This window comes from Oncorhynchus mykiss, chromosome 13 (genome assembly GCF_057628025.1).
Source record: "Oncorhynchus mykiss isolate SJ-2025 chromosome 13, ASM5762802v1, whole genome shotgun sequence".
NCBI lineage: Eukaryota > Metazoa > Chordata > Actinopteri > Salmoniformes > Salmonidae > Oncorhynchus > Oncorhynchus mykiss.
Window position 1 is genome coordinate 13,682,501 of NC_143034.1, and position 13,947 is coordinate 13,696,447.

Genomic DNA, 13,947 nt, shown 5'->3' on the forward strand with positions numbered 1-13,947 from the left:
ACACTAGACAACTCTACCTGATTACTACTGGAAACACGACTGTTTTCCTACTGAATACTAGACAACACTACCTGATTACTACTGGAAACACGACTGTTTTTCAACTGAACACTAGACAACTCTACCTGATTACTACTGGAAACACGACTGTTTTCCTACTGAACACTAACTACACAACTCTACCTGATTACTACTGGAAACACAACTGTTTTCCTACTGAACACTAGACAACTCTACCTGATTACTACTGGAAACACGACTGTTTTCCTACTGAACACTAACTACACAACTCTACCTGATTACTACTGGAAACACAACTGTTTTCCACTGAACACTAGACAACTCTACCTGATTACTACTGGAAACACAACTGTTTTCCTACTGAACACTAGACAACTCTACCTGATTACTACTGGAAACACGACTGTTTTCAACACTAGACAACTCTACCTGATTACTACTGGAAACACAACTGTTTTCCTACTGAAGACTAGACAACACTACCTGATTACTACTGGAAACACGACTGTTTTTCTACTGAACACTAACTACACAACTCTACCTGATTACTACTGGAAACACGACTGTTTTCAACACTAGACAACTCTACCTGATTACTACTGGAAACACAACTGTTTTCTACTGAACACTAGACAACTCTACCTGATTACTACTGGAAACACGACTGTTTTCCTACTGAACACTAGACAACTCTACCTGATTACTACTGGAAACACGACTGTTTTCCTACTGAACACTAGACAACTCTACCTGATTACTACTGGAAACACGACTGTTTTTCAACTGTTTCTCTACTGAACACTAGACAACTCTACCTGATTACTACTGGAAACACGACTGTTTTCTACTGAACACTAGACAACTCTGCTTGTGTATCTTGAGTAAACTACACATTCACTACAAGTCTCTGCATTTAAGAAGTTTTGTGTAGTACTTTTTCATGAAGGATGATTTTTGGAAGGCTGAGAGTATTATTGTTGTTGCCCTGACGACAACCCAGAACTCTGCCTTCTCTCCCCTCATCCTACCTCTCCTTCTTTCCTCTCCTCATCTTCCTCATCTCCCGTCCTGTCCTCCTCATTGTCCTCTTCCATTCCCTATCTCCTTTGCCCTCTTCCTACTCTTCATCCTCCATTCCCCCTCCTCCTCCTCTTCCTGTGGAATGTTAGTTGTGTTGAGTTGTGGTCCGGGGTTGAGGAGCAGAGAACACTGATTACTCTGTTACCTATGGCAACATGTGTGTGTGTGTGTGTGTTTGTGGTGTGTGTGTGTGTGTGTGTGTGTGTGTGTGTGTGTGTGGTGTGTGTGTGTGTGTGTGTGTGTGTGTGTGTGTGTGTGTGTGTGTGTGTGTGTGTGTGTGGGGTGTGTGTGTGTGTGTGTGTGTGTGTGTGCTGCCTTACTGCAGGGGAGAATAATGCTCTGTTGTTAACGAGGGAGTAGGGCTGGTGGGAGGTTGGTAAACAGACAGGTTGACTGGACCTGTGTGAAGGACTAGATTTATAGAGCAGGCCTACTGTGTCCATGACTAACAAACATCGGCTTGAGTCTCTGATGGCACCCTATTCCCTATATAGTGCACTACTTCTTGCCCTATGCTACGGTCAAAAGACCAACTCAGTGGCCGCCCTGAGATTGAAAGGTTGGGAGTTTGATCTCCGGCTGAGTCATACCAAAGAGAGCATTAATTAGATGGATTGGGCGTAAGGCTAGTGTCCTGTCCATGGGGTGTACTGGTACATCAGGCTTCCTCACCCTACAGAAAGGAGATAGACTAGTGTCCTGTCCAGGGGGTGTACTGGTACATCATTCTGCCTCACCCTACAGAAACAGGAGATAGACTAGTGTCCTGTCCAGGGGGTGTACTGGTACATCAAGCTGCCTCACCCTACAGAAACAGGAGATAGACTAGTGTCCTGTCCAGGGGGTGTACTGGTACATCAAGCTGCCTCAACCTACAGAAACAGGAGATAGACTAGTGTCCTGTCCAGGGGGTGTACTGGTACATCAGGCTGCCTCACCCTACAGAAACAGGAGATAGACTAGTGTCCTGTCCAGGGGGTGTACTGGTACATCATTCTGCCTCACCCTACAGAAACAGGAGATAGACTAGTGTCCTGTCCAGGGGGTGTACTGGTACATCAAGCTGCCTCACCCTACAGAAACAGGAGATAGACTAGTGTCCTGTCCAGGGGGTGTACTGGTACATCAAGCTGCCTCACCCTACAGAAACAGGAGATAGACTAGTGTCCTGTCCAGGGGGTGTACTGGTACATCAAGCTGGAGGAATAGTAGGAATGGTCTCTGGTCTAGAGTACTGTACTATATAGGAGGAATGGTCTCTGGTCTAGAGTAGTGTACTATATAGGAGGAATGGTCTCTGGTCTAGAGTAATGTACTATATAGGAGGAATGGTCTCTGGTCTAGAGTAATGTACTATATAGGAGGAATGGTCTCTGGTCTAGAGTAGTGTACTATATAGGAGGAATGGTCTCTGGTCTAGAGTAGTGTACTATATAGGAGGAATGGTCTCTGGTCTAGAGTAGTGTACTATATAGGGTACCATTTGGAATGTATGGAATGTCAATGTGTCTGTGATGTAATGTGACTGACCCAGGATTGACCTCAGAGTGGTTTGTAACTGTGTTTCTCAGGTTGTCTGTCAGTTTCAGTGTATTGATTTTGCTTCTTGTCTTTGCATCCGGCTGGCTTTGTATCTTCCCCCCTTTCACCTCCACATTAACATTCCATCCACCACTTCCTCCTGTTCTTAATTCACCTCCACATTAACATTCCATCCACCACTTCCTCCTGTTCTTAATTCACCTCCACATTAACATTCCATCCACCACTTCCTCCTGTTCTTAATTCCCCTCCACATTAACATTCCATCCACCACTTCCTCCTGTTCTTAATTCACCTCCACATTAACATTCCATCCACCACTTCCTCCTGTTCTTAATTCACCTCCACATTAACATTCCATCCACCACTTCCTCCTGTTCTCAATTCACCTCCACATTAACATTCCATCCACCACTTCCTCCTGTTCTTAATTCACCTCCACATTAACATTCCATCCACCACTTCCTCCTGTTCTCAATTCACCTCCACATTAACATTCCATCCACCACTTCCTCCTGTTCTTAACCATGTTGGCAACTCTTCTACCTCCTCTCCATCTCCTCCCCCACGTCTCCTCTCTCTCTCCTCGTCCAACATCTCTCCATTCCCTCTCCACCCTTCCACCCTGTTCCCCCCACCACCTTTCCACTCCCCCATCTCTTCAACCCCACCACATCCTCCCCTTTCCACCCCCCTCTCCACCACCACCTCTGCCCCTACACCGCTCCTCCACCCCCCTTCTGTGCCCCCTCCCCAGCAGATTGTCAAGGAGGGGGACAGCAACAATGATGGAGAGTTGGACTTCCAGGAGTTCCGGCAGTACCTCCGCTCCCACGAGGAAGAGCTCCGACTCATGTTCCTCAGCCTGGACCGCAACAACGACGGTTTGTAAAGATAAATATGAACCCGTCTTACGTACGTACGGGGCTCCAGAATCACAGGGAGATAAATATGAACCCGTCTTACGTACGGGGCTCCAGAATCACAGGGAGATAAATGGACATCCTCTGTAGTTGTTTAACTAAGATACGCAGACGTGTGCAGACCCACATTTTGTAACTTGATACAAATATACAATATAGCCAATTTTACAAAGCTCACTGGGTTCTTGTGTTGCGTACGTACGTAAGGTATGTGAATAAAATACACACTGAGAAACACAATCAAAACACACACAGTCAAATACACACACCAACTCTGACGTGGATACTGTGTTTGCAGGTGAGATAGATGTATCAGAGATTCAGCAGTCCCTTCAAACTCTGGGAATAGCTGTGAGTCTGAAGGAGGCTGCCACCATCATGAAGAGGTCTGTACAATCTACTCTACTCATATCTATGCTGGAATGATACAGTCTACTCTGGTTATATTTGTGCTGTAATTGCACAATCTAGTATGACTTTGTATTCTACAATTGGAGTTGGCGGACAACTATTTATGTTTGTGAGTTTGCATGATTATTACTGTGTGTGTGTGTGTGTGTGTGTGTGTGTGTGTGTGTGTGTGTGTGTGTGTGTGTGTGTGTGTGTGTGTGTGTGTGTGTGTGTGTGTGTGTGTGTGTGTGTGTTCGTCCATGCATGTGTGGGTGTGTGTCCATCTGTGTGTGTGTGTGTTTGCGTCGGTCCATGCAAGTGTATGTGTATGTCTTCTAGGCTTGTCTTGGTCGACCGAGAGTCGTCCTGTTCTTTTGACCAATCGATTGGTTGAAATGTTGAAACTTCTTTTTTCCATACATAGACAGACACGCCCCCTATGTGTTTGAATAAAACCAACTACATGTTGCGCTGAGCTTGTCTGATGCTTTAAGCACACTGTTTTGACTAAATAATTAAGATCCACAAATGGCTGAAGAAAGAGCCCGATGGTCACACTGTGTTAAAGTGTCTGTGTGACTGGTGCACGTTGTCTCTCTCCCTACTGCAGAGAAAAGGCACAACAGCACAGCTGAGAGTTTATTTATGTCTGTGCTGAAGCTGTGACGTCATTTCAGCCGTTTAGTTTCTTACTGGTTTCTGACTGAAAAGTTCTGTTAACGAAATAATCTAATTTGTTCAGGAACAACATTTCCTATTCCCTCAACCCTTGTTCCTATTAGGAACAACATTCCCTAATCCCTCAACCCTTGTTCCTATTAGGAACAACATTCCCTAATCCCTCAACCCTTGTTCCTATTAGGAACAACATTCCCCAATCCCTCAACCCTTGCTTTCTTTACATGAAACATGTAAGCATCGCATGCATGTGACCAATAGGACCTGAGCTATAGCCTATCATAATCACATCAATAAATTGGTTATAACAAACTCCAAACACAGTAACACGTGACAGCAAAATGGATGCGGAGGACGTGAAAAAGAAGCTGGAAGCGGTCTAATGTTTACTGGTTGCTCAGGCGGGAAAGGGGAAGTCAGATCTGTGGAAGACATTTGACTTAGTTGTGGAGACTACAGGAGATCCAGGAAAAAGGAAGGTTTAGGAGCGAGAGCTGTGTGTTAGAGCTGTGTGTTTATTATGTGTGACAAACAGGTGCTGTTAGATTACAATATATTTGGTTCTGCCTGTTTGGAACAGTGTAAACAACACTAAATAACGTATAAGTAAAACCAGTCTGTTCTAACGGAAAACACTTGGAAAGCCTTTATTACAGCAAAGATTAAAAACAGACGAATCTGTGAAATTACTTTATCCAACATTTTGCCGTTGCATGAGGCTTGGTGCTCATGGAATCAGTAGGTTGTTAAACAAACACTCAAACAGGGGACAGAAGCAGGATCTGTCTTATTTCTGTAGAGACATATATGGATGATTTATAAAGCCTGGGACATTTAACAGTTAGTTAACTATCTAGTTAAATCGTTTCCTCTCTCCTCAATTTTCTTAGACAATTAGGCTCAAGGCAAAAGGGCTGTTTCATTGTCTCTGCTGCTGCCTTGGCCACAGTGTTCTCAATCCCAATATGCTGGCTAACTTGTGGTCAGGTAAAGGTGCCAATTCTACGGCTCACTGAAGATGATGTTTCAGAACCGCGGACAGCGACCGTATCCAACGCGGGGGAAAGAGCATTTGTTATGAAATAATATTCGATTTATTATTGTTGCACCATTATTTTAACATAATATAACCTATATTCAATTACAGCATCACATGTCTTAGAGTGATGGACTGTGCCACCCCCACGGCCTCCACAATGGATTAGTCCACTGAGACAGGAGCCAATCAGACGGTGTCTTGTACAAAAACAAGATTTACTAACGTGCTACTGCTGGACTAAAGAAATGTCGGTCGACCAACAGCCTGTCAACCGGAACAATCCACCAGTCCACTAAATGGGGCCAGCCCTAGTGTGTCCGTCTGTGTGTGTGTGTGTGTGTCCGTCCGTGTGTGTGTACGTCTGTGTGTGTGTCCGTCCGTGTGTGTGTGTGTGTACGTGTCGTGCTATGTGTAACATTCTCTCTGTCTCTGGTCAGTATTGACAGGGATGGTAACATGACCATTGACTGGGATGAGTGGCGAGATCACTTCCTGTTCAACCCCATACACAGTCTGGAAGACATCTCTCGCTACTGGAAACACTCTCATGTGAGTCACGTACACACGCACGCACACACACACACACACACGCACACACACACACACACACACACACACACACACACACACACACACACACACACACACACACACACACATATATACACACACACACACACACACACACACACACACACACACACACACACACACACACACACACACACACACACACACACAGGAAACCCAGCAGAGATGTAGCCTGGATATCAGTCTGACAACTTTGTTGTTTAGTAAAACTAAGTCGAATGTCAAATGACTCTCCCTCCATCCTCCCCCCTCCCTCTCCCTCCATCCTCCCCCCTCCCTCTCCCTCCATCCTCCCCCCTCCCTCTCCCTCCATCCTCCCCCCTCCCTCTTCCTCTCCCTTTCGCTCCATCCCTACCTCCCCCTCCCCTCCCTCCCTCCCCCCTACCCCTCCCTCCTCCGCTGTCCCCTCCTACCGCTCCTCCTCCCCCCTCCATCCCTGCATCTCCCTCCTCCCCCCTCCATCCCTACCTCTCCCTCCTCCCCCTCCATCCCTACCTCTCCCTCCTCCCCCCTCCATCTCTACCTCTTCCTCCTCCCCCTCCATCCCTTCCTCTCCCTCCTCCCCCTACATTCCTTCCTCTCCCTCCTCCCCCCTCCATCCCTACCTTTCCCTTCTCCCCCTACCTGTTTCCCCTTCCCCCTCTCCCTCCTTACCCCTCTTCCTCCTTCCCCCCTCTCTCTGTCTAGATGCTGGACATAGGAGACAACCTGACCTGTCCTGATGAGTTCTCCGAGCAGGAGAAGAAGTCAGGGTTCGTCTGGAGACAGCTGATGGCTGGAGCTATGGCAGGATCAGTCTCCCGGACCGGCACCGCCCCACTGGACCGCCTTAAAGTCTTCCTGCAGGTGAGGAGAGGAGAAGGGAAGAGAGGACAGAAGAGGAGAACAGGAATTTGGGGAGAGGAGAGAGAAGGAGAATGGAGGGTAGGAGTCTAGAGGAGAGGAAAGGAGAGGAGAGGAAAAGGGAGGAGAGGAGAGGGAAGGGGAGGAGACTAGAGGAAAGGAGAGGAGAGGGGAGGAAAAGAGAGGAGAGGGGAGGAGACTAGAAGAAAGGAGGGAAGTTAAGAGGAGAGGGGAGGAGACTAGAGGAGAGGGGAGGAAAAGAGAGGAGAGGGGAGGAGACTAGAGGAGAAGGGAGGGGAGGAGAGGAAGGTAGAGTTGAGTAGAGGGAAGGGGAGGAGACTAGAGGAAAGGAGAGGAGAGGAAGGGAGAGTTGAGTAGAGGGAAGGGGAGGAGACTAGAGGAGAGGAGAGGAGAGGAGAGGAGAGGAGAGGAGAGGAGAGGAGAGGAGAGGAGAGGAGAGGAAGGTGGTTGGTGAAATGAAGTTGCCCCTACACACTGGTCTAAGTTCAGCTTCACATGCCTCCTCTAAATTGTTGAGGTTAGGATAGGGGGACGGTAAACTGTTCCTAGATCTGGTCCTGAGGTGGAGATGTGTATTCAGCTCCCCCTGGTGGGGATGTGAAGTATCACCACTGAAAGATTCTAACTACAGAGTGGTTATCTAACTTGTGTACTGTACATCATGTGTTCACTCCAGATCACTCTGGGCTCGTAATATTATATGACATGATCGACTAGTCAGGTCTGAATAAGAGTGTCTAGAGGGTGTGTCAAAAGCAGTGTACTAAAGAGGGTGTCATTTAGGACACCCCTCCTGATACACTGTGTCTGTGTCCCCCCAGGTGCATGGCTCGACCCCGGGGAACCCTGCAGGGGCCCTTGGGGTGGGGAACATGATCAGTGGGCTGAGGGCCATGGTGAAGGAGGGGGGATTCAGTTCCTTGTGGAGGGGCAACGGGGTCAACGTCATGAAGATCGCCCCCGAGACCGCCATCAAGTTCTGGGCCTACGAACAGGTGGAGTGGAGCGGGACTGGGCGCCACAGACAACTAGACTACACTACACTACACCACACTACACTACCCCACACTACCCCACACTACACCACACTACACTACACTACACTACACCACACTACACTACACTACACTACACTACACTACACTACCCCACACTACACCACACTACACTACACTACACTACACCACACTACACTACACTACACTACACTACACTACACTACTCTACACTACACTACACTACACTACACTACTCTACACTACACTACACTACACTACACCACACCACACCATACTACACTACACTATACCACACTACACCACACTACACTACACTACACTACCCCACACTACACCACACTACACTACACTACACTACACCACACTACACTACACTACACCACACTACACTACACTACACCACACTACACTACACTACACCACACTACACCACACTACACTACACCACACTACTCTACACTACACCACACTACACTACACCACACTACTCTACACTACACTACACTACACTACACCACACTACACTACACTACACTACTCTACACTACACTACACTACACTACACTACACCACACTACTCTACACTACACTACACTACACTACACCACACTACACCACACTACACTACACTACACTACCCCACACTACACCACACTACACTACACTACACTACACCACACTACACTACACTACACCACACTACACTACACTACACCACACTACTCTACACTACACCACACTACACTACACTACACTACTCTACACTACACTACACTACACTACACTACACTACACCACACTACACTACACTACACTACACTACACTACACCACACCACACCATACTACCCCACACTACACCACACTACACTACACTACACTACACTACACCACACCACACCATACTACACTACACTATACCACACTACACCACACTACACTACACTACACTACCCCACACTACACCACACTACACTACACTACACTACACCACACTACACTACACTACACCACACTACACTACACTACACCACACTACACTACACTACACCACACTACACCACACTACACTACACCACACTACTCTACACCACACTACACTACACTACACTACACTACACCACACCACACCATACTACCCCACACTACACCACACTACACTACACTACACTACACTACACTACACCACACCACACCATACTACACTACACTATACCACACTACACCACACTACACTACACTACACTACCCCACACTACACCACACTACACTACACTACACCACACTACACTACACTACACCACACCACACTACACTACACTACCCCACACTACACCACACTACACTACACTACACTACACCACACTACACTACACTACACCACACTACACTACACTACACCACACTACACTACACTACACCACACTACTCTACACTACACCACACTACACTACACTACACTACTCTACTCTACACTACACTACACTACACTACACTACACCACACTACTCTACACTACACTACACTACACTACACCACACTACACCACACTACACTACACTACACTACCCCACACTACACCACACTACACTACACTACACTACACCACACTACACTACACTACACCACACTACACTACACCACACTACACTACACTACACCACACTACACTACTCTACTCTACACTACACTACACTACACTACACTACACTACACCACACTACACCACACTACACTACACTACACTACCCCACACTACACCACACTACACTACACTACACTACACCACACTACACTACACTACACCACACTACACTACACCACACTACACTACACTACACCACACTACACTACTCTACTCTACACTACACTACACTACACCACACTACACTACACTACACTACACCACACTACTCTACACTACACCACACTACACTACACTACACTACACTACACTACACTACACTACACTACACCACACTACTCTACACTACACTACACTACACTACACCACACTACACCACACTACACTACACTACACTACCCCACACTACACCACACTACACTACACTACACTACACCACACTACACTACACTACACCACACTACACTACACCACACTACACTACACTACACCACACTACTCTACACTACACCACACTACACTACACTACACTACTCTACACTACACTACACTACACTACACTACACCACACTACTCTACACTACACTACACTACACTACACTACACTACACCACACCACACCATACTACACTACACTATACCACACTACACCACACCACACTACACCACACTACCCCACACTACACCACACTACACTACACTACACCACACTACACTACACTACACCACACTACACTACACTACACTACACCACACCACACCATACTACACTACACTATACCACACTACACCACACCACACTACACCACACTACCCCACACTACACCACACTACCCCACACTACACCACACTACACTACACTACACCACACTACACTACACTACACCACACTACTCTACACTACACCACACTACACTACACCACACTACACTACACTACACCACACTACTCTACACTACACCACACTACACTACACCACACTACTCTACACTACACTACACCACACTACACTACACCACACTACACTACACTACACTACAACACACTACACTACACTACACTACTCTACTCTACACTACACTACACTACACTACACACTACACTACAACACACTACACTACACTACACCACACTAATCACTATACTACACCACACCACACTACACCACACCACACCACACTACACCCTCCTGTTCCTGATCTTTCTGACATCTGTCACTTTCACATCAATCATCCACTGCTGTCTCTCTCTCTCTGACTCTCTGTCTCCGTCTCTCTCCCCCCCTCTCTCTCTCTCTCTCTCTGCTTCTCTCTCCCCCTCTCTCTCTCTCTCTCTCTCTCTCTCTCTGTCTCTCTCTCTCTCTCTCTCTCTCTCCCGCTCTCGACCCCCCCCCTCTCTCTCTCTCTCTCTCTCTGTCTCTCTCTCTCTCTCTCTCTGTGTCTCTCTCTCTCTCTCTGTCTCTCTCTCTCTCTCTCTCTCTCCCCCTCTCTCTCTCTCTGTCTCTCTCTCTCTCTCTCTATCTCTCTCGCTCTCTCTCTCTCCCGTCTCTCTCTCTGTCTCTCTGTCTCTCTCTCTCTGTAGATTAAGAGGTGGATGCGTGGCAGTAAGGAGAGGGGACCTCTGAGGGTTCATGAGAGGTTTGTAGCTGGGTCGTTAGCAGGAGCTACCGCTCAGACAGCCATCTACCCTATGGAGGTTAGAGCACACACACTCACACTCAAAAATACACATAAGCACACACATTAAAATACACATACACACACTAAAATAATGTACACACACACACACAGTCAAATACACACGAAAATTTACGCATGCACTTCAGCACACACACACACTCGAAAATACACAAATTCACCTCCCTCCCTCCCCCCTCCCACCCTCCCTCCCTCCTCCCTCCCTCCCTCCCTCCCTCCCCCAGGTCCTGAAGACTCGTCCTGACCTGGGGAAGACAGGCCAGTACACCAGTGTGTTAGACTGTGCCAGACAGATCCTCCACAGGGAGGGCATCATGGCCTTCTACAAAGGATATGTACCCAACATCATAGGCATCATACCCTACGCTGGCATTGACCTCTCCGCGTCTACGAGGTGTGTGTGAGGGGGAATGGGGGAGGGTGTGTGTGTGAGGGAATATATCACTTATGTATGCCTCTCTCTCTCTCTCTCACCCTCTCTCTCTTCCCTCCCTCTCTCACTCACCCTCTCTCTCTCCTCTCCCTCCCTCTCTCTCTCTCTCTCTCTCTCTCCCCTCTCTCCTTCTCTCTCTCCCCTCTCTCCCCTTTCTCTCTCCCTCGCTCTCTCTCCCTCTCCCTGCTCCCTCTCTCTCCCTCTCTCATCCTCTCTCTCTCTCTCTCTCACTCATCTCTCTCCCTCTCTCTCTCCCATCTCCCTCTCCCTCTCTCTCTACACTCTCTCTCCCCCTCTCTCTCTCTCTCTCTCTACACTCCCACCTCCTCCCTCCTCTCTCTCCCCACTCCCCTCCCCCTCTCTCTCTCCTCTCCCTCTCTCTCTCTACACTCTCTCCCCTCTCTCTCTCTCTCTCTCTACCCTCTCTCTCCCCAATCCCCTTCCCTCATTCCCTCCCCTCATCCCTCCTCACACTCTCTCCCCTCATCTCCTCCCCCTATCTCTCTTCCTCTCCCTCTCTCTCTACACTCTCTCTCCCCCTCTCTCTCTCTCTCTCTCTCTACACTCTCTCTCCCCTTATTCCCTCCCCATCACTCTCTACACTCTCTCTCCCCCTCTCTCTCTCCCCCCTCTCTCTCCCTCTCTCTCTCTCCCCTCTCTCCCCTCACTTCCCTCTCCCAGACTATTAAGAATGCGTGGCTAGCGAGGCACACAGATTCAGTAGACCCAGGTGTTGTGGTGTTGGTGGGGTGTGGAACCATGTCCAGTACCTGTGGTCAGCTAGCCAGTTACCCTCTGGCTCTGGTCAGAACACGCATGCAGGCACAGGGTGAGACAGGGGGAGGTGGGGGGGCAGGGCTGTGTGAGAGAGGGAGGTGGGGGGGCAGGGCTTGGGTGTGTGAGAGGGGGAGGTGGGGGGGCAGGGCTTGGGTGTGTGAGAGGGGGAGGTGGGGGGGCAGTGCTGTGTGAGAGGGGGAGGTGGGGGGCAGGGCTGTGTGAGAGTGGGAGGTGGGGGGGCAGGGCTTGGGTGTGTGAGAGGGGGAGGTGGGGGGGCAGGGCTGTGTGAGAGGGGGAGGTGGGGGGCAGGGCTTGGGTGTGTGAGATAAACTACATTTATCTACCTGTCACTTTTCCCCATGTGTGCATCTGCTCTCTCTTCTCTTCTCTCCCTCCCTCCTCCTCCTCTTCCTATCCTCCTCTCCCTCCCTCCTCCTCCCTCTCCTCTTCCTCTTCCTCTTCCTCCTCTCCTCCTCCAGCCTCTGTGAAGGGCGGCCCTCAGCTCTCCATGCTAGGTCTGTTCCAGAACATTGTGACCCAGGAGGGCGTGGCTGGCCTCTACCGCGGCATCGCCCCCAACTTCCTGAAAGTCATCCCCGCCGTCAGCATCTCCTACGTAGTCTATGAACACATGAGGAAAGTCCTGGGGGTGGAGAGATGCAAATGAGGAAGGAGGGGGTGGAGAGATGCAGATGAGGAAGGAGGGGGTGGAGAGATGCAGATGAGGAAGGAGGGGGGTGGAGAGATGCAGATGAGGAAGGAGGGGGTGGAGAGATGCAGATGAGGAAGGAGGGGGTGGAGAGATGCAGATGAGGAAGGAGGGGGTGGAGAGATGCAGATGAGGAAGGATGGGGGGTGGAGAGATGCAGATGAGGAAGGAGGGGGTGGAGAGATGCAGATGAGGAAGGAGGGGGGGTGGAGAGATGCAGATGAGGAAGGAGGGGGGGTGGAGAGATGCAGATGAGGAAGGTGGGGGGGTGGAGAGATGCAGATGAGGAAGGAGGGGGTGGAGAGATGCAGATGAGGAAGGTGGGGGGGTGGAGAGATGCAGATGAGGAAGGTGGGGGGGTGGAGAGATGCAGATGAGGAAGGAGGGGGGGGTGGGTGGAGAGATGCAGATGAGGAAGGAGGGGGGGTGGAGAGATGCAGATGAGGAAGGTGGGGGGGTGGAGAGATGCAGATGAGGAAGGAGGGGGGGTGGGTGGAGATATGCAGATGAGGAAGGAGGGGGGTGGAGAGATGCAGATGA

General features: G+C 49.1%; 1 protein-coding gene across 1 annotated transcript in view; it reads left to right on the forward strand.

The window, feature by feature from the left end:
- LOC110518939 (mitochondrial adenyl nucleotide antiporter SLC25A23) overlaps positions 1-13,423 on the forward strand; it is a 26,344-nt gene extending 12,921 nt beyond the window's left edge. The window contains 10 exon segments of the mRNA XM_090195243.1: positions 3,401-3,527; positions 3,865-3,952; positions 6,111-6,222; positions 6,952-7,110; positions 7,950-8,123; positions 11,373-11,486; positions 11,713-11,871; positions 11,874-11,882; positions 12,603-12,750; positions 13,178-13,423. Of these exon segments, the coding sequence (XP_090051369.1) occupies positions 3,401-3,527; positions 3,865-3,952; positions 6,111-6,222; positions 6,952-7,110; positions 7,950-8,123; positions 11,373-11,486; positions 11,713-11,871; positions 11,874-11,882; positions 12,603-12,750; positions 13,178-13,365 (1,278 nt within the window). The 3' untranslated portion in view covers positions 13,366-13,423.
- The last annotated feature ends 524 nt before the right edge of the window (positions 13,424-13,947 follow it).